This window comes from Talpa europaea (genome assembly GCF_964194135.1).
Source record: "Talpa europaea genome assembly, chromosome: 4".
Lineage (NCBI taxonomy): Eukaryota > Metazoa > Chordata > Mammalia > Eulipotyphla > Talpidae > Talpa > Talpa europaea.
The window spans coordinates 139,156,505-139,181,923 of record NC_140070.1 but is presented as its reverse complement, the minus strand read 5'-3'; the positions used below and the strand labels follow the sequence as shown (position 1 = coordinate 139,181,923).

Here is a 25,419-nt window from a genome sequence, read left to right as displayed (position 1 = left end):
GCAATTTGTAGTTTATTGGTTCTTAGATTTTGTTCTCATGGGCTTTATAGTTTCCACTTTTCTCATTTAATGGGGGTTTGTTTGTTGTTGTTGTCTTTAAGGAAATGGAAGTAGAACAACCTTGTATTCAAGAGGTTAAACGGCATATGCCTGACAACAGAAAATCAAGATCCAGGTCAGCATCCAGGTAACTTAGAGAAAGTTTCTCCTGTCCTCCGTATTTTAGAAGATTTGGGGATTAAAATAACATGGCTTGTTTTTGTATACCCAGTGTTAAATAAAATAGCACTTGGTATCCATTTTTATGTGTGGAGTGGAGGCAGGAGAAGTGTTAAAAAAAAATCTTAAGGTCAGTCATCTTACCCATGTTTTTCCCCTTTGAGTAGTGCACTTGCCTTGATACAGATAAATGTACATGGAATTAGAAGAATTACGTATTCAAAGCTCCTTTACAAGTTTATTGACCCACAGAAGTAAAAGAGAATAAGTATTACTATAATAGGATTGTACTTTTAATTGCTGCAAAAAAGACTTTCCTGAGACGATAGATAGCAAGCAGTGTTATATCAGCGATAACAATTAACTTCTTAGACTGCAAGGATGTAATTTAGTATATAGTACCAGAGATAGTAAATATGAGACCTAACTTTTATAAGATAGCAGCCATTTATCTCCCTTAAAATATACACATGCTTTCTAACTTACACTTTAAAAGTAAATAACTGCTTTTGAATTCATATGTATCCGAATTAATCTTTTCCATTTTTTCCTGTGTGATATACATTCTTCTTCCTGTGAAAATATTAGGTCACCCAAAAGGAGACGATCTCGATCTGGTTCCAGATCGCGAAGGTCTCGTCATCGACGTTCTCGATCTCGGTCCAGAGACAGACGCCGGCATTCTCCTAGATCTCGATCCCAAGAAAGACGGGATCGAGAAAAAGAAAGAGAACGCCGTCAAAAAGGCCTTCCTCAAATCAAATCAGAAACTGCAAGTGGTAAATTAACCATCATATTCAAATTTTCTGCTTTAGTTATTTTCATGTAATGGGTCTAAGATGTTTTATAACTCTTAGCAAAATAATACTTTTGTCATGTCTTGTTTGTGCTTTGGTGTATATCTTTGGATTTACTTTTGTGGTTACACCAGCTATAAAATAGCAATAAGAAGTGAACCACACTAACAATGATGAGTAATAGCTTGTCATGGATCTCCTGTGAAATACAAAGTTGTGAACTAACGCTTATACTTGATAGAAAGGTTTTAATTTTTTCTAGAATAACTAAATAGCCTCTTGCTCTTAAAAGATTTGCAATTTGTAGACTGTTAGCTTGCATTGTCTCCTGAATCTTATCATGTGTTTAGAGTATTTACATATTCTTGCGGTGTCAGTAGCTATTGAAATTTTCGTTTATAATATGAGTGTATATGTAAAACTTCTGAGTCTGTAAGATTTGTTACCTAGCACACAACGTAAGAGTTAGACCATACATACTTGACAGCTGAAGACGAGCATCTTCATATAGTGAACTAAATCACTGGATCAGTTGATTTTCAAGAGCGTTAGAATCAAATCTTAGCTCTGCGATTCACTGCCAGTGTGACCTTGAGCAGGTTACTACCTCTTTGGTCCCAGTTTTCGTAGATGCAATCTTGGGATCCAGCCACAAAACGACCATTTTTTTCACCTTTTATGTATGTGTATCTTTCACTGGTTCCATTTCTGGAAGTGCTACCTCAGTTTTTAGAGTTTTTTATATGTACAGGGGATTTGCTACTTAAGCTTGTGGGATTATAATGTAACTCAGGCATACTTGATTTTTATATGAGGTATGGTGTTTTATCGTCAAATGTGTATATTTTTATTACTATGATTTTAAGTTTGTAGTACTACACTCTGGGTGGGACAGCTGGACAAAAGGACTACTCAACAAGATGTTGCCAGTCTCTTAGAAGAGTTCGGTCCGATTGAATCAATTAATGTGAGTGTTTTTAAATTATTTAATGACAGTGGGTAGATGTGATTAATGCCATTTTTTGAGAATAAGGACTTGAGACTAAATTTTCCCACATTTGTAGATGTGGCTAGAGTTTTAAGTATTCTGAGTCCATATTTAGCTTTTGGCATTTAACCACATTTTTTCTTGCCATCACTATGATTTGAACGTTTTCTAGAAAAGTCTTTATGTAACAACTGAGTAGGCTGTAGACTTACGAACAATTGTCAGTTAAGAACAAGCTTGAATTGCCAATTTATAAATTAATCTCAGATTATAGAACACTGACTTGGTGGGGTTGTTGGGATTGGTTACTTAGTCTTACATCTTTGTGTTTTGTTATTATGTATTATAATATTAAATATATTTTGGAACAGATGATTCCTCCCAGAGGTTGTGCCTATATTGTTATGGTTCATAGGCAAGATGCATATCGTGCCCTGCAGAAACTGAGCCGAGGAAACTACAAAGTGAACCAGAAATCCATAAAGGTACAGTTTTTATATCCTATAATTCACTTTTTTTAATTTAATAGATAATATAGCATGACTTTAAAAACTAATATGGGGCTTAGAAATGACACTTTTTAATAGAGGGCCTTCCTATACATGCTTTTTTAAAAGAAGTTATGTTCTAAAGGTTAACGAAAATTTGAAATGTTAGGAACATGGTAGAAATTTGTTTTAAATGTCAGTAGTTTAATCAAGATATTTCACTAATTGATCCTTTAAATATAATGACATTTAGTACATTGTTTTGTCATTTAAAATATTTTTGATTTTCCACATTTTAAAAGTTGACCATCTTGTCTTGGATTGGCTATGAAAAATATTCATCAAAACTAGATAAAAAGTTGGGTACGTGGATACTCTTCCTCTGCAGGACTGGAGTCGTGTTTTCTCAATGTCAGTACCCTGGTCTGCTCTTAGATTGCACCACAAAGGAATTCTGCTCATGTTGAATAATTATAGTGCCTAGAACTTTGGAGAGTGGCCCCGTAGTATATTGGGTTCTATAGGGAGTTTCAGCCTTCCCTTAATACTTTTTCCTTTAAGTTTTATGTTGGTTGGATTGAAGGAGGAGAGGTTAGCGAGTGGGTAAAATTTCCATCCTGTGATGGGATAAAAGGGTAACTGGTTTCCTGGTGCCAAATAAACCATTGAATGACCTGTGGATGGCCAGGCCATATTGCTCCCTTGCTACCTGAGTTTGAGTGATTAGAGTGGTAACAGCTTACTTTCAAAATGTATGATACTCTTCTCCCTTTCTTTTTTGTATGTTTTAACTAATGGTGAAATAGATTGCCTGGGCCTTAAACAAGGGAATAAAAGCAGACTACAAGCAGTATTGGGATGTAGAACTTGGTGTTACTTACATTCCTTGGGACAAAGTGAAGCCTGAAGAACTTGAGAGCTTTTGTGAAGGGGGAATGTTAGATGGAGATACACTTAATCCAGGTAAAGAAACATTTAATTTCTCTTTAAATTCATCTGTTTTCTTGATAGTGCTTATAACAAATATTTTCTCCTTGCATTAAGAAATAACAGATTTTTTTTCAAGTATCCACTACATGCCAATCTCTTCATTATAAACTGAGAATGTAATGGTAAATAGTATAAATGTGATCTTTGCCCTTACGCAACTTATATCTAGTGGGATAGATATAGAGAGGAGTGAAGCCATTTCTAATCATGAAGTTAATTATTAATTATAGTGTTGAGGAGATTGTAAGCAGGCTTTTCACTGTGAAAGCTTTGATCAAATGAGTCTTACAGTGTGTTTTATGGGTAATATGTTTTAATCCAGTGCTTCCTAATTTCTTTGGAAATGTTTAAATGTTCAGAGAAACAATCTAAAGTAATGTCTCAGGTGAGGTGCACTTACTAACATGTATACCAAAAATACCATATTTTTGACAGTGGGATGGCAGCGTGGAAAATGGCAGCTTGTATGGGCATGACCTGGAGATTGATAAATCACAGGGGCACCTGTGAAAAAAGGGGCACCGGATGACATGGCAGAATAGAGTACATGTTTAAAGGAAGTGCTGAGTCAGAGTGATGGTTTAAGAACCAAGAAGAGATGAAACAATTCTGACTGTTCCCATACCCTCCTCGCACCTTCACCATATATGATTCCTTCACATAAGAATAGAGTAGGGTTTCTGTTTAGGTGTACAGGTATTGAGGGCCTTTTTTGTGTCAGGTATCCGGGATGCTGTGGTCCAAAGTGAAAAGAATTCTACTCTTCTTTCCTGCAGTACAGTGTTGTGGTTAAGAATACAGACTCTAGGACCAGATGTGTCTGGGTCCAGTTCTGCCACTTGTTACTCCATGATCTTGGGCAAATTATTTTCTTCATTATTTCCGTATAAAATGGAAATGATTATAATAGCACCTACTGTGGATGGTTATGAAAATTAAATGTATTAATCTGTATAATGCTTAGAAATGTGCCTGGCACGTGGTAAGCATTCTCATTGTTATTTGATTTTGTTGTTACTTAAAAAAAAAAAAAGATTTTTATTTATGCATACAAGAACTGGGGTGTGTAGGCCAGAGGTGCAGGGGGTGAGAGGATTCACTAGAGACAGAGTGGGGAGCAGAACAGGTGGGTCTACTAAAATCCACTGCTGAGGTGAGCAGCGGGCAAGACAGGAGAGGTCTGCTGTGCCATGTGGGTTAGCTCCCTGGCTGGGGTTGAATTCATGCTGTGGGGGCTGGCGATAGCTTAATAGTGTCGAGACCCAACAACTTGTACAACCAGGGACCCCTATATTTTATAATATTAAAAAGGTTTTGGAGGGGCCTCCCTGGTGACGTAGGGGTTAAGTCTCAGCACTATGACCTCTGCTGCCTGACTTCAATCCCTGGCCAAATGGTGCAGCAGACCTCTCCTGTTTTACCCGCTGCTCCCCTCAGGAATGTATTTCAGTAGATCTGCCTGTTCTGCTCCCCTGTTCTGTCTCTGGTGAATCTTCTTAACAATCTCCCCCCCCCCCCCAATCTTCTTAACAATCTCCCCCCACCCCCGCCCTGCCCCGCAGCTCCTCTGGCCTACACCCCAGTTCTTCTATGCATAAATAAATAAACAAAAATCTTTATTTTTTTTAAAAAAAAAAGTTTTGGAGCACATGATTCCTCCCAAAGATTGTGCCTGTATTGATTCATGGGCAAATTACTTAGTACCCTTAAGTAATTAAACTTAGCAGGAGTATCATTTCCAAAATTTAAATTGTAAACTAAACACGGTAAATTTTTTTTGTTTAAATTTCTTTACTTCTCATAGATTGGAAAGGAATTCCGAAGAAACCTGAAAATGAAATTGCTCAAAATGGAGGCGCTGAAACCTCACACACAGAACCAGTATCACCCATCCCTAAACCTTTACCTGTGCCTGTCCCTCCCATTCCTGTTCCTGCACCTATAACAGTACCTCCTCCACAGGTAATTTTTTGGAGCATTATTTAAACTTTAAAGTGTTTGAAAGTGAAAGATACTACTTTCTAATTCTTCTGGTAGATGTATGTGTCTAGATTTATAAATTCATAGTTCTTTATACATAAACTTCCTAAATTATTCATTATCTTACCTTATAATGAACGTTTCAGACATGAGATGCAAAAGTATAATGAGTTTCTTGTATTTTGCTTACTGTTACCTTTTTTTTAATTGTATCTTTTTTCAGGGATTTTATGTTCTGAAGGAACTCGAATTTATACCCATCAAGCAGCTGATTTGAGGGAAAGGGTTTCTTAATCTTCAGTTTGGGAGGTGTGATAAAAGAGAGCTATTTACTAAGTTGAGTGCTGGTTAGTGTGAAGGTATATTCTCATAAAGAGTATTTGCTGGTTTGGTCAGTCTTTGTGTTCAGAAGAAGCTGGATTCTGGCAGAACAAGATTTTTATTCCAACTCTACTGTTAACGCTCAGTAGTGTGACTGGGAAAGTCACCTGACCTTATTTTTGTTGTACTATTAGAATGTGCAAATTTCTTTTCCTGACTTTGGCTGTAGTGTTCGTCCTACATCAGAGTTGTTTTGAGGACTAAATGAGATAATGTGTATTGACATGTTTCCTGATATCTTATAAGAACAAAATGATGCATTTACAAATTCTTATTCAATGGTAAAAATTATAAATACTTGACTCATAGTTTTAATGTGATCTACTAGAATTTTCTTTCAATACCTCCCTTAGTTTCTCACATAAAAAAACTGAATCTCAGATAAATCTAAGCTATCACAAAAGAGTGTATTCTAGCCTCTGGTTTTCTCAAAGTAAGGAGAAAATTATGTTCGTACATAATTCTGTTTTTATAAATGGATTTTCCAGTTGGCAAGCTCTTGACCTTTGGGATATTCCTTCTAGAGCAGGTTCTGAATAAGATTTACTGTATGTCAGTACTCATTTAAAGAAACCTGACTTACTTAAATTAATCATACTTTCTTTTTTAAACAATAATATGAATTGGGTATTTATTTAAAATGCCAGGCACCAGCACTTAACATGTATAAAACTCTTAAGTTCCTATGATCCTATGATTTATGTAAGGTTGGCACTTTTCCATTTTACAGATGAGTAGTAAACCGAGGTCTACGGGGTCTAAGTTCCTTGTCACACAGCTAGTTGAAGGGATGGCTGAGCAGTTTGACCCTAGAACTTGTAATTTTAATCCTTGTGTAGATTGCCAGGTATAGAGTAGTATTTCCCAAACTTACTGACCTGAATGAGAACATTTTATTAACATAGCGTACTCTATCAGAATACTAGTGGATGGTAGTGAAATGCAGCGTGAATTTGTTAGGAAAAAAAATTGATTTATTTGGAGTAGGTACAGATTACCACCTGCTATCTAATAAATTTATGCATCTAAGCACATACTTAGAAGTATCTCTTTTCAACAGGTACTTTCTTCATCTCTCTCCACTATATGGGTGGGAGGGTAGCAAGATACGTGGCTTCATTTTTCTGTTTTCTTTATAGGTCCCACCTCATCAGCCAGGTCCTCCTGTAGTTGGTGCTCTCCAGCCACCCACGTTCACACCCCCTTTGGGAATCCCCCCTCCTGGCTTTGGTCCTGGTGTTCCTCCTCCTCCTCCTCCTCCACCATTTTTGCGCCCAGGATTCAACCCAATGCATTTACCACCAGGTACCTATGTTGTTTGAGGTGGTTTTTTGCAGTCTGATATGAAGTGATAACAGCCTAAGTTAACATTCTTTTTCTTATTCTAGGTTTTCTTCCTCCTGGACCCCCACCTCCTATAACTCCACCAGTATCCATTCCTCCTCCTCACACTCCACCAATAAGCATCCCAAACTGTAAGCATGTTTTTCCTTTGTGTTCACTTGCCCTCTTGGAGTTGGGAGCAGGAGGGAGAATGGACAGTAGTAGGGTCTAAAGTATGGCAAAAAGTGTTGACCGGGGAGATAATTATTCAGCTTCACATGTTGATGTAATTATATTCCTTAGCTACTATCGCTGGTATAAATGAAGACACTACAAAAGACTTATCTATTGGAAATCCCATTCCAACAGTGGTATCTGGGGCTAGAGGAAACGCCGAGTCTGGTGACAGTGTGAAAATGTACGGCTCTGCTGTGCCACCTGCTGCGCCCACGAATCTGCCCGCCCCTCCTGTAACCCAGCCTGTTTCGCTTCTTGGTAAGTTAATTTTTTTATCATTAGTTTTCTTTGCTCACACTGTCCCCACCCCATCCCCACTCCCATCCTCACCCCAACCCAGCTTAAGTTTTGTTAAAAACAATGATAGTTTTGGTGAAATGTTCTCTATGGCTTGTATTTTTCTTCGAGGAAGATCTTCCTCTTAAATAATGTGTATTTCCATCTTTACCAAGAGTAGCCCATGAGAAAACCTCAAGGATAAAGTCATGTTTGTTTGGAATAAAAGTTTGGATTCACACGTCTTAGTTGGTATAGGAAAAGGATTGAATTAATCTCTATGAAAAGGAATGGGTACAAAACTCATGACTGACCTACCTCCAGAGCTTTATAAGATAGCGTTTCTTTGACAACATAGGTTTATTCCTGTCTGGGCCGATTTTTATGTATCTAAATTCCCTGCACTTTAGTAGTGACTGTGGACTAGCAAAGAAATGGTCTTTGCTACATTGCAATAAAATGGCTTTGTTATCTGAAGGATACTTGCACAGCCTAAGGCAGTGCTTTCCCACTGGCACCTTAGTTCTTTCCTGCTGCAGTTTTTCTGTTCTACTCTTTACCCACAACTTTACTACTCATAAGGGAAGTGTGGTTGAGATTGTTTATACCTTGAAGACAATTATGAATGACCCTTGCTTGAATTATAAATGAATGTATCATTTACTTATAGTGACTAGCTTTTAATAAATTTTTATATTTGAAATGGTATTGCCGAGTATAATTACACTTCAGTCTCCTTATGGGCAGTTAATTCGTCTTTAGTGTTACCTGTCCAGGCCCGTGAGCCCATTGTATTTTTCAGAGGTATGTCTGTGTGCACAGGTGTGCTTTCATAATCTTAGATTTTTTTAGACCAGAGCATAATTAGTTCCCTTTGAGATGTAGGATGGACATTGGGTGTGATGCAGGACTTTTACTTTTCATCTATACCTTTAAGTACTCTTAGAAATTTTACTTTGTGCATGTACTTCATTTATAATAAAAATCAATTTGCTTTTAAATGGCATACTGTGTTCTGCCCTCTTCAAGACTGAGCTTAGGCTGATAATAAACTTGATTTTTATTTCTTTTAGTACACAGACTGGGTAATGGTAAAAGAGGATTTGAATTTAAAAATTGTCAAAAGTAATGTAGCAATAGTCATCATGATGATGGAAAATGATTTGTTTAATAAGGAAGTTGCTTAAGAGGTCTACAACCTAAAGGGGATCACATAATAGAGGGAACGTTGCAGTAGGAATCAGGAAACCTTAACATCTTTGGATCTCAGTTTTGTTGTGCATGCTTGTCATAGCACAGAATTTGAGTGAAATAGAATTTTCTGATCAAACACCTTTCCTCCACCCCACATCCACACCCCCATTGTGAATCTCTTTGAAATGAGCTTTCGTAATCTAGCATTCATGGATGTTTGGCCACCTGCGACTGTTTTAAAAATTGTGTGCATTTTTTTTTTTTTTTTCTGAGCTTAGTAAATTTCTTGAATGAGTGAGAAGATGTCATCATTTCCAGAGTTTAATAACCATACACTTTGAAAAACAAGTAACCTGCCTTTGATTTAACATTAGGTCTGCCCTTTATTTCTTAGCACTACTGAAATAGATAAGCTCTTCATCCAATATGTAGAACAAAACAGATATTTGTTGGTGAGTTGAAAATTAAGCTAAACACTGCTAGGAAAAATAGTAAATTCTTAACGTTTATCATTACCTGACATACCTGTTCGACGTCCATCTCCTCTACACATTCTGTGCTAGAATGAAGGGTCCATTGGAAAGGGTCATTCGTTACATGAGTAAATGGGTAGGTGGGCAGTTTTCAGTGCAGGGTTGTTTATACTTCACTTTGATTATTTTTCTTAAAAATATTGAAATACGGAAATTGAAGACTTCAAAATATAAAAGTTAGAATTTGACATAACTTAAACACATGTTGGGTTGAAATAAGCACTGTTAACTAACATGCAGTACTTAATTCAATCATGATAACCCCATCTATGTTCCTTCAATTAGCAATCTTGGGAAGAATCTGTCATGAATTTGACCCTTTAGAAAAATGACACTTTTTAATGTGTGTGCAAATAAATGAGGGCGTATACAAAAGACTAGTCACTGTTCCATATTTGATAACGGAATGTAATAAACACATGCTATTTTACAGCTCTAAGGGATCAGTATTTAGTTTGGGATATTTTTGATGTTGGCCAAATGATGGAATAATAAAATTAAGATGTTTTCACATATCCCATAGGTGCTCTAATTCTTTTTGTTATGATGTAATAAAAAGAAATGTTTTAACGTACCAGAAAATTAAGCTTAGAAGGTGATAAACACTGAATTTCACTTCAGTTTCTTTATCTGTAAAAAAGGGGAATGAAAATGACACAGCCAGGTATTGGGCTGATTCCATGGGCTAATAGCATGTATGAAACAACCGACCCAGAGCTTGCCACTGAATAAGCACTCAGTGCTGGCGGGTTATTATTACAGGTAAGGAATGTCACAGATGATACTTAGAATGCCTAGAGAAGAATATTTATACTTTGCAGTCTTATAGTACTACTTTAGCTATGGTTCATTTAAAACTGTTCTACCTAAATCTCCTGCAGACTGAGGAAGCAGAATTTTTAGGAAACAAATGTATCTTGACATAATTGCCTCAGATATTTTCATGGTAGATTAGACCAGATCATAAGTTCACATGTATTAAAGTCCCATAAATCAACTTACTAACAAAAAATGTGTGTTAGTCATAGTGAGATTTCATTTAAAAATAGCACAGCATGGTGACTCTATCCTTTCCAGTAGTGATACTCAGTGTGTCTTGAGACTTAACTAAGTTCTTGGATCTTAATTTCTGAAACGTGGCAGCAACATTTTTAAAGTAGCAGGGGCCAAGCAAATATTCAACAGATCTCACAAAATTTTATGATGAGGCCTGAATACACTAGGAAGAGGCAGTGGGTTGCTTTAAATAATTTTTAAATAATTTTCTGAATGGTCAGACTTAAGGCTTTTTGTTAGTTTGGGAGGAGATAGCTACCTATTTCTGGAATTGGGCTGAAGGTAGCCCCCACTGCCACATTTACAGAGAACTAAACTTCCATCTTTGAGCTTCTGATTATTTCAGAAACTGATAATCTGAAAATATAAAATTATTTGACATGCAGTAAAAATTCATTATCACTTGATTTTAAAGAAATCCATTCTTAGTACATCACATTCTAGAGTAACTAGTAGAACAATGGTGATTTTATAAGAGCCACAGGTAATAGTCTACAAGTTGTTAATCACCTAGGAGAGAAGGAATATTAAGCACATTCTCTTGATTGTATAAGTGTTTGTTTTAAAAGACTTTTGTATTATATGTACATAATACAATGTAAAGCATATTTTTATTAAAAAGTTCATTGTGTGATATTTGGGTTACTTTGGTTTTCCAAACAATAAAAAAAATACACCAAAAAAAGTTTGTTTGTGTTAAATATCTCTGTTGTGTTACAATATATGCAAAATACCTTTTGAAGGAAAAATTAGCTAGGTTGGACTCTGCTTTTGGAGAAAATTAAAGCCTCTTCCCTTGCCAAATACATATCTTCATTATTGCTGTGCAGAGATTCTCCCCAGTTTGGTTCACACTCCTGTAGGTGATGGTGACATTTATAAATATTGGGTGTTTATAAGATTGCTTTCTACTTTCTGATCGTTTTTGTTACCAAAGACTTAAAGCAGAATTCACACCTTCATGGCCTGCAGGCTGGATTGCTGGAAAGCGGTGTGATGTACGTCAGGCTTTACTTCCACACATTGCCTGCATGGCCTTGATCGCCATGAGTTAATGTTCCCAAATGTGGACTCCGGGGCATTATGTGGACAGAATTTGCTTATGAGTTATATTTAAACAGGTATTTTTGCTTTTTATGCAGTAGTCATGATCCTTATAACTGCTCAGAAGATGAATAATTTTACCATTAAGTTCAGTAATTGCTTTTAAATTGGTGTTTGATTTTTGTGGTGATTTTACTTCACCTGGGATTTCTAGTCCCAGCATTATAATTTTTATAGCAATTTTTAATAGCATTTGAAATAGAACATTAGCCCACCAATCTACTAGTGTAAACAGCATTTAGCGGAAACTTAAAGAAAATTCTACAAAGTTGGGTTTTTTTCAGGATAATGTCTACATTCCTCATAGTAATTTTTGTATTTTAATATTTTTTTCTTTGTGAAATTGGCTCTAACATTTGGTTATATTAAATTACAAGCTAGAGGGACCTACCAGGTGTTTGATTTGGTACCTAAAATGTCTGTTGGTTTTATTTATACTCTAAAAGTCTTCTTTGAAAGTTTTAAAATCTTTGGTTTTCTAAATATTGCATTACATTATCCCACTAGTGTTACATGGAACAAAAAGTTTCCAAATATTCATCCGTGTCCTCGACTTAGTGTCTAGCGTTGTTCAGTGGATAATTAATAGTGATCAGTCCACCACAAGTACTTGCCTTGGGTATGAATTCTCGGAAGGTGAAGCTCTTCAAACAAAACACCAGGAATGTCTTGGCACAGAATCGCGAAAGCCGATTATCACAATTGTGTCCGTTTCCCCCTCGCACCTCTTAGACTACAGAACTCCAACCTTAATTAAGGCTCTCTAAATGGAAGTCTCTGACAGACATCTTGGGCTTGAGGTGGGAGGGACAGAAACGCTGGGCTCTCAGTTAATTTTGCTAGACAAAGATTATGCTATGAAGAATTTCAGGTAAGATTTTTTTTTTTTCCCTAGCTAATACTGCAATTCCCTGCAGTAATGATAGATTAACTGTATATTCTTCACTTCTTGACTCTGATAATGCAACTTCTAACTCTGAGTCATATCTGTTATACTTTGCCAGAGTAAAGTAGCCAGCATTTCATCTACAAAAGAAAAAATCTGAAATGCATTTAAAAAGAACTAGAGGGAAATTGGCCATACCCTGTTGTACATTGTTTTACAAAAATATAACAAATTGTTGTAAAGAAAGAATTTTCTAATTTCTTTTTCACTTGGAATTCTGGTTTTCATGTTTATATGCATATCTCACCTGCATTGTTGTATTATATATTATTGAAAACTCCTACTATTTTCTCCTAAAGTTCTCACTGACATGCTACCACTGATATTTTGCATGATCTTAATGTATAATGCAATCTAAAAGTACTTACTTTCTTTGAAAACCAGCTCCTTATTCTTCCATTTGCCCCAGTTTCAAAACTACCTACTGTAAGAATATCTCTTAGTATCTGTCAGGATAATTGTGCCCTCCCTAAATGTTGCCAGTTGATAAATATAAGCAGAGGAAATGTATGGGGTTGCACTGTTATTTCAATTTTCTGAAAGTCTGGAATTGTGGAAAAACTTGATTTATATGTGTGTGTAGAGAGCACAATTGCTGGGGAACTGATCTCAGGGCATCGAGAAAACTTAAGAATGCTTACTGTATCTTTTTCCCTTGTGTGGGAAAATTCTATTTTAGGCTTATACAAAATGCCACAGTGACATTAATTCTGTTGGGATCAGATAAAAGTGGAACTGCAACTAGGAACAGGAAAAAGTGGTAAAAGACAATTGCAGCCTTTCTCAAAGAAAATTTCAGGTCTTCATAGGTTTACAATGGAAGAAACTCACCGGCCTTGTGGAGAGACCTGGACCATGTAACTTCTGTTCTTGCCTCCTAGAGGTGTCTTCTTGTGAGTTTGGTCATGACCTCAGCCTCTACCATCAGACATTCAGCGTGTATTTAACCAATCACTACCTTCTGTGTGCTGTGCACCTACCAGTTCCTAAAGATAATCTGAATGAACAAGGCCTGTCCTCCTGGAGCTTATATTGTAGTGGGGCTTAGTTAATAAGTAAACTAAGAGTTTCATGTGAAGATAATCGAAGAATAAAATGGAACAACTAGGGAATTGGTGGAATATCACATGGGGTGTGCTATTTTAAGGAGGACAGCCAGGTAGGGCATGTAATGTGGTCATAGGAGATGAAATACATAGGAAAGAGCCACATAATAGGAGTACAGACATTTCAGGTAGAGGGAAGTACTAAAGGGGCTGCAGTGGGCTAGTAAGACTGGAGCAAAGGGGAGAAAAGTGTCAGGCGGTGAGTTTAAAGAAAGTTGTAAAAGGGGCAGGTTATGAATGCAGTAGGAGTTTTGAGGAGAGTGTTAACTGACAGACATCTTTAAAGGATGAATGTAGTCACATAGAAATCAGACTAGAAGTAAGAGTGGAAAGGAGGCTAGTTTGGATGCTGCTACAGTAGATGAGATGTAACAACTTGTATTTGAGGTGGTGCGATGGAAGTGATAATGGATTCTGGCTTGATTTTGAAGACAGCTTACAGAATTGCCTTGTTACTTAAATACGGGATGTAAGAGAAAGGAGACAATCACTGTTTCTGAGCTGAACAGTTGGTAGAATGTAACTGCCGTTCCTGCGGATCTCAAGGAAGAATGCGTTTGATAAGAGGGTAGCACGTTAAAATGCCGGGTATGTAGCCCTAGTATTCAGGTGTGGATATCGTGTAAACAACTGGTAACTAAAGTGTAAGATGTAAATCCTGGTGTCATTAGCAAGGACTAGGTATTTAGTTAATATTTAGAAAACATGTAAAAAAAATATTTAGATAACATGTAAAGCCACTGGAGTCTGTTAGACTGCCTAAGGATGGAATGTGAATAGAGGAGGAAAAGGATGAGCCTAGGAATATTTCAGCATTTAGCCATTGAGAGTATGACATATACACAATGCCAGGAAAGAAGTCTTCTGAAGAATTTAACTCAGTCACTTAAGCCTCATGGACCTATAAGGTATTTTATAGTTGGGGTAACGAAAGCATGAAGAGATGAAGTTACCCGCCCAAGGTCACAGCTACAATTGGAGTTAGAATTCAAGGTGTGCTTTTAACCACTGTTCTACACTGTTGTGTCCAGCAAAGGATACTGAGCATTGAGCAGGTTCAGACAGTGGGCTTAGAGGCAAAAAGAGGAAGCCAAGTAAAGAGAGTTCCTAGGAAGGAGCGATCAATTAGGAGATGCCGTCGATGGGTCAAGGAAGGGTGTCGGGATTTGCCAGCTGGATTCAGTAAAATGAAGGTATTTCCTGTGTGACCTTGAGAAAAAAGTGGTTTCATTGGGATAATGGGTCCAAAAGCCCAATTACATAGGGTCAGGAGTGAACAAAAGATGAACAAATCATACAGTGATTTGAACATGGCTTTGAGGAGATTTTGCTATATAGGGTAAAGGTAAAATGAGGTGATGAAAGGTGAGGGCATTTATTCTTATTTCTAAAAAGATGGATGAAACTACAGCATCATCTTGGAAGAGCCAGTAGAGGAAAAAATGGATGGAAAAATTTTTCTGAAAGTCTTCTTTAAATAATATACCAACTAACTGGATAAAACATGGTATATCCATATAATGGAATATTACTCGGTAATAAAACGAAATGCACTGACACATACCACAACATGAACGAACCTTAAGAAGACAAGCGAACTAAAAGAAGCTGGTCTTGAAGGGTCACGTATGTAATTCCAGAGAGAACGTACAATATGTGAGAAAGTTGGGGGGAAATGAGGAATGATGATTAATGGATACAGGGTTCCTTTTTTAAGATGGAAATGTTCTGAAGTTAACTGTAATGGCTGCCCAGCTCAGCATACAAAAGTCCGTTGAGTTACATACTTTACATGCCCAAGTTGTAAGCTGCATGAATTCATCTCACTGAAGTTAGAAAACAAACCAGCTACGCACAGAATAGAGAAGATGTGAAGGAAAAGCGTGAACATTTTTAGAATGGACATCTGGGGACATGAGGATGTGAATTGACTAGGAAAATTAGAGCTGCTGGCCAGAAGTAAAACGAGACTAGTCAATGCTTTCGGGGTGCAGTGAGCCCAGGCCCTGTTCAGGTGTCAGCTGGATGGAAGACTTGGATTTAAAACCAGGGTTGAGATATTTCCAGGTAACTGAGGGAGCACGTGGACCCTGAGGCAGGTAAGGAAGAACATAAGGACACATGAAGGGCACTGGGGCATGACCCCGGTGGGGTTGAAGAGTGGGATGAGGGGTCAGAGGGCGGGACACTTGAAAATGAAATCAAGGATGGTAGTTACTTGTAATGAAAGGCCCAGGGCTTTGAGAGGCCCTGGCTGTGGTAGAAGGGAAACAAGATCCTTGGCGGAGAAGAGGTGGAAGAACTGCCCTGCCTTTTTACTCACCTGCCTTTTCCCGTGTTCCCTTGCCCTCCTCTCCTCCCCCTCTCCCCGCCACCCCCTTCACGTAGTAAATGCTTTGCTCTCTGCAAAGATCCTGTTTAAATTTATCACTTCTAAGTGTACAACTAAATTCAGTTGGTCACTCCCGCAATGTTGAGTTCAGACCTTCAGTGACGCTGTCTGCCTCCCTGACCTCACACGGCCTCCAGTGCTTGGTAGAAAGCTGCGTTTTGTGTCCCTCCTCCCTGTTCTCTTGAGATTCCAAGGTCTCTGCTGGACTCCAGCCAGGACAGCCACCTTCCTCCCGTACCCCGCCTTTAACCCTTAAGAGACCCGCAGTTTGTTTTACAGGGTCTGAACATCGCTATAGCAGTGGCATCCCCTTTAATCTTTTACTTTTTAATTGTGATGCAACTTTTCACGTCATAGGAAATACCCAGTTAAGTCTTGGTCATTTTCATTTAAACTCCTAGTTTTTTATAGTGCTTGAATTGCGATACAGACATTCAGGGCTGTTGCTTTTCCTTCTGCCTTAGGATTTTAGAATTTTTGGAGTCTTACCTAAAGGGATGGTTTCCCCAGGACTGAACTCTTCATGATTTGTTTCTTCTGGTTCTGGTTAGCACCACTCTCCCCTAGCCTCGGTGTACGTAGAGTCGCAGCACATTCCATCAGGGGTAACCAGGCCCCTCCAAGCGTCAGATTGCTGTGGGAAATCTGTCTCCACAAATTACTGCTCTTGCTAAATTTCTGCATTGCGTTGATGCCTCCATTCACTCATTCAAAACAGGAAACTCTTCCTCCACCTCTTAAAGCCTGTCAGTCCTGCCCACTAAATGTTTGGAATCTCATTTCTAGCACCTTACTCAGTTCAGTCTGATCTCTGACCCCTGGGTTCTTAGAATAAGAGTCCACCTATGGTCCAGCATCTTTCTTACGCCTTGTTCTCCTGCAAACTATTTGCTAGAAGGACCTTTCAAAAATGGAAATAGCAGCATTCCTGGTTTAAAAAAAAAAATTAAGTCAAATTCCAAGTTCCTTCTCATATATAAGACCTCTGAATTGACAAACCCCCCCCCCCCCCAGTTTGGCCTCAGAAAACCCTTGTTGGGTGGGGTTTTTTGTTTGCTTTTAGCAGGTGGTAATTTGTATTCAAATAAATTCTCTATTGCTGATTCAGTAATAAACTTCTATAGTTTCTCCTCTCAGTTTTCTTCAAAAGACATTTTTTACAGTTCTCAGAACAACACTCGTTGCTGCTTCACCTTGGTCTCTCCCCTCTTCAAAAGCCCCTGCTGTCTTGACCAGCTCATATCAGTCTATATGTCCTTACCTTCCTTTGAGACCCACATCAGACGTCCCCTGGGACACCCCCTCCAGTTTCCGTGCATCACCTTCATCTGCTCACTTTGGTCACCACCCCAGCTGTGCACCAACTCTGCAGCTTTTGTTTCTACTAGACTATGTCCTGTTGGATGTAAAGGGTTTTTTTTGTTTATTTTTATACTCCCAGCACATAAGAGTTAATGTAAAGCTCAGATGTGTGAATGGATTTTATTTTTGTAATCAGGAATCCTGTTCCGTGGTCTTGCACATCATATGCAGATAAATTAATAACCACTTTGAATGCGCTTTGGGCCGGGGTAACTTGCTGTATGTATTCCATTGGTGTATATGCATAATGTCAGCTTTCTTACTAAAAAAAATTCAGCCGGCATGCCTACCAGGGACTTATGCCACCTGATTTATTTTTTAGTATCACTTACTATAAAAGCAGTACATGTTCACTGAATGTATGTATTAAAAACAACTGCAAATAAGCAAAAACAATCCATAATTGCACCACCACCTCTATGGTCTGAAGACCAATGTTTGGGATTATTGGACTAATTCGTCAGGGGAATCCAGGAAGTGTTGGTTCATACAGGGTTAAAAGGAAACTGACAAACAAGGGACCGGGATTTGAGTGTATAGTTTTGTTTTTTTTTTTTTTAAGATGTATTTATGCATACAAGAACTGGGGTGTGTAGGCCACAGGTTGGGGCGGGGGGTGGGTAAGAGTATTCACCAAAGACAGTAGGGAGCAGAACAGGCAGATCTACTGAAGTACACTGCTGAGGGGAGCAGCGGAGGAGACAGGAGAGGTCTGCTGTGCCATGTGTGGGTCAGCTCCCTGGCCAGGATCAAACTCATGCAGCACTGACAGGCGATAGCTTGATAGCACTGAGACTTTAACCCCTGCGCCACCAGGGAGGCCCATTTGTATAGTTTTAAAGCAAATCCCAAATACAAATATCTACATGAATGGAACAGGTGAATTAGGCAGTATCTTTATTAAAAATATGGAGGTTTAAATGCTATGATTGGGAGTGCTAACTGAAGTCCGGCGCCCTCAAATGCATGTGTGGTAGGGGCTTTAGAATCACTGCCCATCTACTTCTGTGCATGACGAGTTGACTGTCCTCTGACCTCTTGTCAGGTTAATGGTTGAGGATACCAGTCATGGAGGACAAGTCATGAGTAGGACCTTACTGTCCTGCAGAGTCACTGGTTCATCTTAGAAACTCATGTGAATTTAATTCTCCTGTTACAATAAGGCACTTTGAGCCCCTTCTTCATTTTTCTAGTAGTTAAATTTTCCACTGGCCTCGTAAGCCTATAAATAGGTACTTAATTAAGCACCACAGTGACCCCCATAACAATCAAAACTGGTCCTTTTAGTCTTTGAATAAAAGCTGATGGGAAAGTAAAGTTGGATTTGTTGAAGTGCTTCTGTATATGATACCTCTGTTAAAAGCGACAGTACCTGGGTACATTTTATGTGGCTCAATTGGAGTTCAAGTCCACGCACTTGGGGACGACACAGTTAAAGTGAAAGCAAGGACATCTTAGGTGCTTTTGTTGTCCTGATGTTTGGTATATACTCAATGAATACCATGGAGAAGAATGTTTGACACTGATTTTCAGTCCAAGATAAGGTATTTCCGTAAACATCTATTGGGATTTTCCTAGTAAGTCAAGATTCTGTAAAGGACCAGGGTCTTTGCTTCATTGATCCATTCCATAATTTGTAGCTTTTTGTTGTGAACTAGTGTTCCTCAACTTTAGATCTGACATAGGAAGGTTAGTGTATTCAGATTTTTCCCCGCTAGCAGAGTGCCTGACTTCATACTGGTTATTGGGGAGCCAAAAGGGCTCAGTAAGACATTAACAATCAGAAATGGAAAGTTTTGCAAAGCTGACCATTCAGTTTGGGTATTTATTATCTGTCACAATAAATGAATAATTTCAGCAATTAACTCAAACTGAATTGATGCATATTTTACCCTATTTAATCTCATCAGGACACATTTAGTATCCCCCTTTCTGAGGCACATGTCCAAGGTGATTGCATGTTAAAATTATATTTCACCAAGCAAAAGTGTTTAAAAGAAGATGTTTTTGTTTAAGTAAATATCAAAGCTGTGGGTATGATACACTAGTTATGAACTGATATATATGTACATTTGGGGGGGTCTATACTATTTAGTATTTTAAATCTGACAATAGTATTGGACCACATATTATGAGGAGCAAAAGTTGAAGTAAACACCTTGGAAGGTTGTCTGTTATTAGAGTAACTCCTATTGATCACGTTTGCCTTATGATGTTTATAAGGAAACAAATGGAGATGTGACACGGCCTTTCTGTTAAGTGGTGAAACACAGAAATTTCTCTTTTACCATACAGTTCTAAGTGACAGGTTGGTGAGTATGTGATGACTCTGACACCAGAACACGAACCAACCTGCCTGTAAATGGGGAGTAAGATCAGAAGGTCTGTCACTTCCAACAGCACCAACTTTGACAGGCTTGCTGCTGTTGGAAGAGTGGCTAGAAGGTCCTTGGGGCTTGTGCCATGCTTTGAAACGGGACCTGTGAAAATGGACCCTGCCTCCGTGTTCCAGTGATGCTCACCACATAACACCCGCACTAGGCATTTTAATGACACAAACGCAGGCCTTCCTCTACTGGATGGTTTGGGTCATTGACCGCAATTTTTTTAGTATGAAGTTGAGTTAAAACTTAAAGAGCGTAGGGACTCCCTGGTGGTGCAAGGGGATAAGCCTCAGCACTATGCTGTTGGCAGCCACTGTAGCGCAAGTTCGATCCCAGCCAGGGAGCTACCCACATAGTGCAGCAGACCTCTCCTTTCTCACCCGCTGCTCCCCTCAGCAGTGTATTTCAGTCAATCTGCCTGTTCTGCTCCCCACTCTGTCTCTGGTGAATCCTCTCACCCCTCACACCTCTGGCCTGCACCCCAGCTCTGGTATGCATAAATAAATAAATAAATAAATAAATCCTTTTAAAAACTTAAAAGAGTGTAAACTTCTCTAAAAGTACACCTGAAGTAACCTTCAGTCCTTTATGTCATTAGGACTTAGCACATTGTTTCTCAACTGTCTTAAGTATCTTGAGTGGTAAAACTGCTACTACTAAAGGCAACTGGAAATTTTGACATAGGCTTTCCAGAAGTTGGTAAATTATGGTTTTCTTTTTCAGCTTACTTTGACCTCTACCTCCATATTAATATACACCCGAATAATATCCATAGTACATAATGTCTTTTAAGAATTTGCCACAGGTTGTTACTGGGCCCTCATGTTGATTTTTCTCCCAGATACACTGGCAAATGATGAGAATGAGTATTCTAGAAGGAATGTCATTTTGCCGCAAGCTCAGGAAACAGTTGAAACTAGGATGCATTCTTTCATCTTATTTTACTTATTTTTTATTGCCTTCTAGGTACTCAAGGAGTTGCACCTGGTCCTGTAATTGGGCTCCAAGCACCGTCCACTGGTCTTCTCGGTGCCCGCCCTGGCCTGATCCCACTCCAGCGCCCTCCAGGCATGCCTCCACCTCATTTACAGCGATTTCCTCTGATGCCACCTCGTCCCATGCCACCACATATGATGCATAGAGGGCCACCACCAGGACCGGGGGGCTTTGGGATGCCTCCACCTCATGGAATGAAAGGTCCCTTTCCACCACATGGTCCCTTTGTTAGGCCCGGTGGAATGCCAGGGCTGGGGGGCCCAGGGCCAGGCCCGGGAGGTCCGGAAGACAGAGACGGAAGGCAGCAGCAGCCCCAGCAGCAGCAGCAGCCGCCGCCACCACAGCCACAACCACAGCAGCCGCCGCCAACTCAGCAGCCGCCACCAACTCAGCAGCCACCACAGCCGTTTAGAAATGATAACAGGCAGCAGTTCAATTCAGGTAGAGACCAAGAAAGGTTTGGAAGAAGATCCTTCGGAAATAGGGTGGAAAATGACCGGGAGCGGTATGGGAACCGTAACGATGACAGAGATACTAGTACCCGTGAAAGGCGAGAGTGGGGAAGGAGGAGCCCTGACCGGGACAGGCACAGAGACTTGGAAGAGAGAAACAGACGCTCTAGTGGGCATCGAGACAGAGAGAGAGATTCTAGAGATAGAGAGTCTCGTAGAGAGAAGGAAGAAAACCGAGGGAAGGAAAAGCCCGAGGTGACAGACAGGGCAGGTGGTAACAAAACCGTTGAACCTCCCATTAGCCAAGCGGGAACCGTAGACGCTGTTTCAGAACTTGAGAAGGGGGAGTCTGAGCCTGCAGTGGTGAAACCTCCCGAAGAGTCACCTGCTGAGGCTACCTCATCCGTTGAACCCGAGAAGGATTCTGGCTCAGCAGCAGAGGCTCCTCGTTAGAGACTGGATTTGTCCACACGTGACGTGACACTTCCTGGCGTGTAGAGCGTGAGGTGTACAGATGCTGTATTATATCTGCTCCTGCTATATCACAGCCCCCCGGTAGTTGGTGGGGCATTGTAAGCAATTTGATTGCTTCCCTTCTATTTAAAAATAGCCACAAAATAACAAAAAATACCGAAATATGAATAAATATTACCCTTTTTGCTGTAACTTTTTAAAAGTTTTGACTTTAAAAAGTTTACAAATCGTAATTAGAAGTGCTCTCTATTTTTTTTTTTTTTAATTTAAGACAAGGTAACGGTGAAAGCTCCTCAAAACAATAGGGATGTTTTTAATAAACTCTATTTTCGTAACAAACTTTAATGTGTGCTATTCTTCCTACACTGCATTAAGGTGGAAAAGGATTGGTCACCATCAAAGTTTGAACTGTTAATACTAGAGTCTAAATTAGACTTGTTTATTTGATGGAAAGAGACATCTTTATGTAGTTGTTCTCGAACACTTTTATTTGTAATACTTTGCTCTTTAGCATTTCAATCATAAGGTAAAGGTTAGTTGTTTTAATATAATTGAAAAACTTGTTCTGCGTTGAATCAAGGTTTTTTTCCCTGCCTTTGGCTTTGTGGTAAATGTACCTGAATTAAGTGTGTAAAGAGGAACTTTGCTGGGGCGGTGGGGCCTCCCCTTCCCCGCTATGCTATAAGCTGACTGCCTGGGTATTTAGAAGATGGGGTGTTTTCACTGTCGCATTAAATTTTTTGAAAGGGTTAAAGAAACTGAGATTAACATTTGCAGCCTGAAAAGCTTTTTTGTCTTGTATGTTTAAGGGCTTAAATGCAACCTGTTGCTTCCTGTCAGCCTTGCCTGTTGCCCATCCTGACGGTTTCCAAGCTCCCCTGCTTGGCAAAGGTATACTTAACTTTTGGCCACGTATAAAGTACCTCCTCTTTTGCTGAAAACTGTTGGAGTAATTAGGAAAAATAGTTGTTGATGACCTGGAGACATCCAAAGCCAAACCTGTATCTAAAAATAGGGAAGCAGCTACATGAAGCTGCGTGCCCAGTGCCAAGAGAACCGCCATTACTTATCCTGACCATTCATGCCCTTCTGGAACTTTTTTTTTCTTCTTACTTCTTTCTTTTAACTGTCCTAGTTTCAGCGTGCTGAGTACTTAGCCTTTTCCTTGCCCTCATCCCCAGGTGAAGCTGCTTTATTGCTTCGGTTTTGAAACAGTACGCTGCAGCAAGGTCTTTGACGGGAAGAGTCTTGAAGGGAATGGTGTCCCTGCCTTTAGGAGATAAAATCCTGATTCATGTCTCTGCAGACGTGAATGATAAACCTTAGCCTTAATTTTATGTTGGCCCATAAAACCCCAAATTGAAGCTGCTTCTGTTAAGAAATAATACATTGATTTAATGTTCAGATTTCAAAGACCTGCAGCCCCTATTTCCAGTCGAAAGTATTTAGACCACGCTATTTTGTGTAACGCGAAACCCCCAAAGTACTAAGGGACAGTAATGGCACTTGCAGCTTTTCAGGTCACGAGGAGTTCCTGTGAGAGTCACTCGCATATGTAACCAACTGTACATCAGTGGAATCTGTTAAATACTGTTTGTTTTTAGATTCTCCACCTAACAGGGGTTTTAGCCACTTGTGAGCATACTGTTCTTTATCACCGATTTAGAAAAACACTGCAAATTGTCTTTCCAAATTAACTTTTCCTAAGTAATCTTCTATATAAAAGTAAAGCATATATTTATATGATCAGAATTGTCATCTATTTCAGGTTTCTAGCAGAAATGACATTCTACCATTTTCAATAAACTGTAATCCACACAGCCAACCCTGAGTTAGCTTACTATGTCATGTGAAAGCATTCTGTTACCTACGTACATATTTGCATTAAGGAAACTAGGGCTGAATTCACTGATTGGGGGCATAAATTCTTACAAACAACCCACAAGCGTTTCCTCAGTTCCATGTCACAATGCTGTATTTTTTCTAACGAGCCAATCTCAAAGCTTGTGCCAGCCTCTACTCAGATTACAAACTGAAGGTTCATGGGTCCACCAAAGTGGAGTAGGTGCCATTTTCAAAGGTAGGTGTATTCATCATTCTTAGCTAATTTGCCATTCACAATTTAAAAGTTAACCAGTGGGCTCTCAAACGAGGACATCTACTTTTAAGAATAAATGTATGTGCTTTCTGATTCAAAATGCTATTAAGTAAGCAAGCAGGCAACCACATTAATTTCCCTAAAGGAGACCCTATTTGTTACCTTAGCTCAAAGATTAGCTGTTAAAAATTTAAACAAATTTTGATTACCTTATTTAAAACACTTTCAAATGAGAGCTCTTTGATAGCTAACACCTATCAACGTAACTCTGCATCTGTTCCATTCAAGCTCTGCGAGTATCCGCTCATCTATCATTTCACTAGGTTTCACGCTACAGTCCTATATAGGGACATGTTTATTGTAGACCTGAATGAGAACTGAAGCAATTCAGACAGTTAAGAGCAATATGGGTAGTATGTGATTAAGTCTGGCAAAGTACAGAGATCACTGAAACACTTTGAATGAGTTTTACAAAACTATACAGATCTTCCAAGCGATGATAAATCAGTTCTCATTACAAGTACTTACAGCAATTAAAAGTCACACAAATCACGTTTGAGATTACAGTGTTTAATGTTCAAGTTAAATTTCTACAACTACCAAGATAACATGAGTTACTAGGACACAAACCACATCCCAGGGAATGTTTATTGGGTGATGCCAATGACACCGCAAGCCAAACGACTTCCAGCATTTCCTGTCTTTGTACTTTCTTCGTTGCCACCTTTGCCCAAGTCATCTTGTTTTTCATGGACCTTTAAAAAATGGTAAGAACATACAACTTAGGGCCATCAGCTAGTGACCCCCTCTTCCCAACAATACCCAAATGACTTAATAACCATTTAAAATGACATGTGAGACTAAGCCCACAGGGAAATAGACTAGTATTCAGTAGTGAAAACCAGAAACTACTACTTAGAGGTTTTCCTCGATGTAAAACCACAAATCGCTTTTTAATGCCAGGTAAGCGTTGGCCCCTCTCAACGCGCTATCTGGTCTTCATCTGTGAGAATGTCAGTACCCCCTGTTATAACAGTCATTCTTGGACAGTTAAGTTGCATTGGGGAAGTGATAAAGCTACAGATAAGAGGCAATCTAAAAATACCTAAATTCTTTAAACAACATTTTCAATTTTGTTCTACAAACACTGATAAATGATTTTTCTGCTCTACACCTATGGCTGAAGAAAAGTAAGACTAAGGGTCAGCTCCAAGTGACTGCCGAATATGAACTGTCCTCTGAGGTAGGCGAGAGCCCACGTTACTGGCATTGTGCACGGATCAGATGCAGCTCCAAGCTGAGGCCACGGCTCCCCACGTGGGAAAGAAAGGATACTACCCTGCAGACGTGAACGAATGTTAATAATGAGGTCCGTGCCAGATTTCAGACTTCAAAATACTGTTTAATGACATGGGGGACACCTGTTCTAAAACTAGATAAAGATTACACATTATTTCTATCATGCAGGTCTAAAATGATCAGATATTAGCTGCTTTATTACGGCATCTGAGAACAGTGTTCTTAAGTGACCCACATAATTCACTCATCTTCACTGTAATCATCATCCAATAAAATAACAGCTTCTCCTAAGCAGAAGTGAAAATACAACATACGTGGATCCTAAGAAACCAGGATAAACAATC

The 25,419-nt window shown here is 39.1% G+C and overlaps 2 protein-coding genes across 2 annotated transcripts in view; one reads left to right on the top strand and one right to left on the bottom strand.

The window, feature by feature from the left end:
• SCAF4 (SR-related CTD associated factor 4) overlaps positions 1–21,657 on the top strand; it is a gene marked incomplete at both ends in the record, with an annotated part of 52,660 nt that extends 31,003 nt beyond the window's left edge. The window contains 10 exons of the mRNA XM_084231936.1: positions 102–187; positions 808–998; positions 1,883–1,983; positions 2,376–2,489; positions 3,299–3,455; positions 5,287–5,444; positions 6,983–7,148; positions 7,232–7,318; positions 7,470–7,661; positions 20,723–21,657. Coding sequence (XP_084088062.1) covers positions 102–187; positions 808–998; positions 1,883–1,983; positions 2,376–2,489; positions 3,299–3,455; positions 5,287–5,444; positions 6,983–7,148; positions 7,232–7,318; positions 7,470–7,661; positions 20,723–21,657 — 2,187 coding nt within the window. The remainder of the gene's footprint in view (positions 1–101; positions 188–807; positions 999–1,882; positions 1,984–2,375; positions 2,490–3,298; positions 3,456–5,286; positions 5,445–6,982; positions 7,149–7,231; positions 7,319–7,469; positions 7,662–20,722) is intronic.
• A 2,683-nt stretch (positions 21,658–24,340) lies between these two features.
• SOD1 (superoxide dismutase 1) overlaps positions 24,341–25,419 on the bottom strand; it is a 6,722-nt gene continuing 5,643 nt past the window's right edge. Inside the window, exon 5 of the mRNA XM_084232365.1 lies at positions 24,341–24,557. Within this exon, the coding sequence (XP_084088491.1) occupies positions 24,424–24,557 (134 nt within the window). The 3' untranslated portion in view covers positions 24,341–24,423. The remainder of the gene's footprint in view (positions 24,558–25,419) is intronic.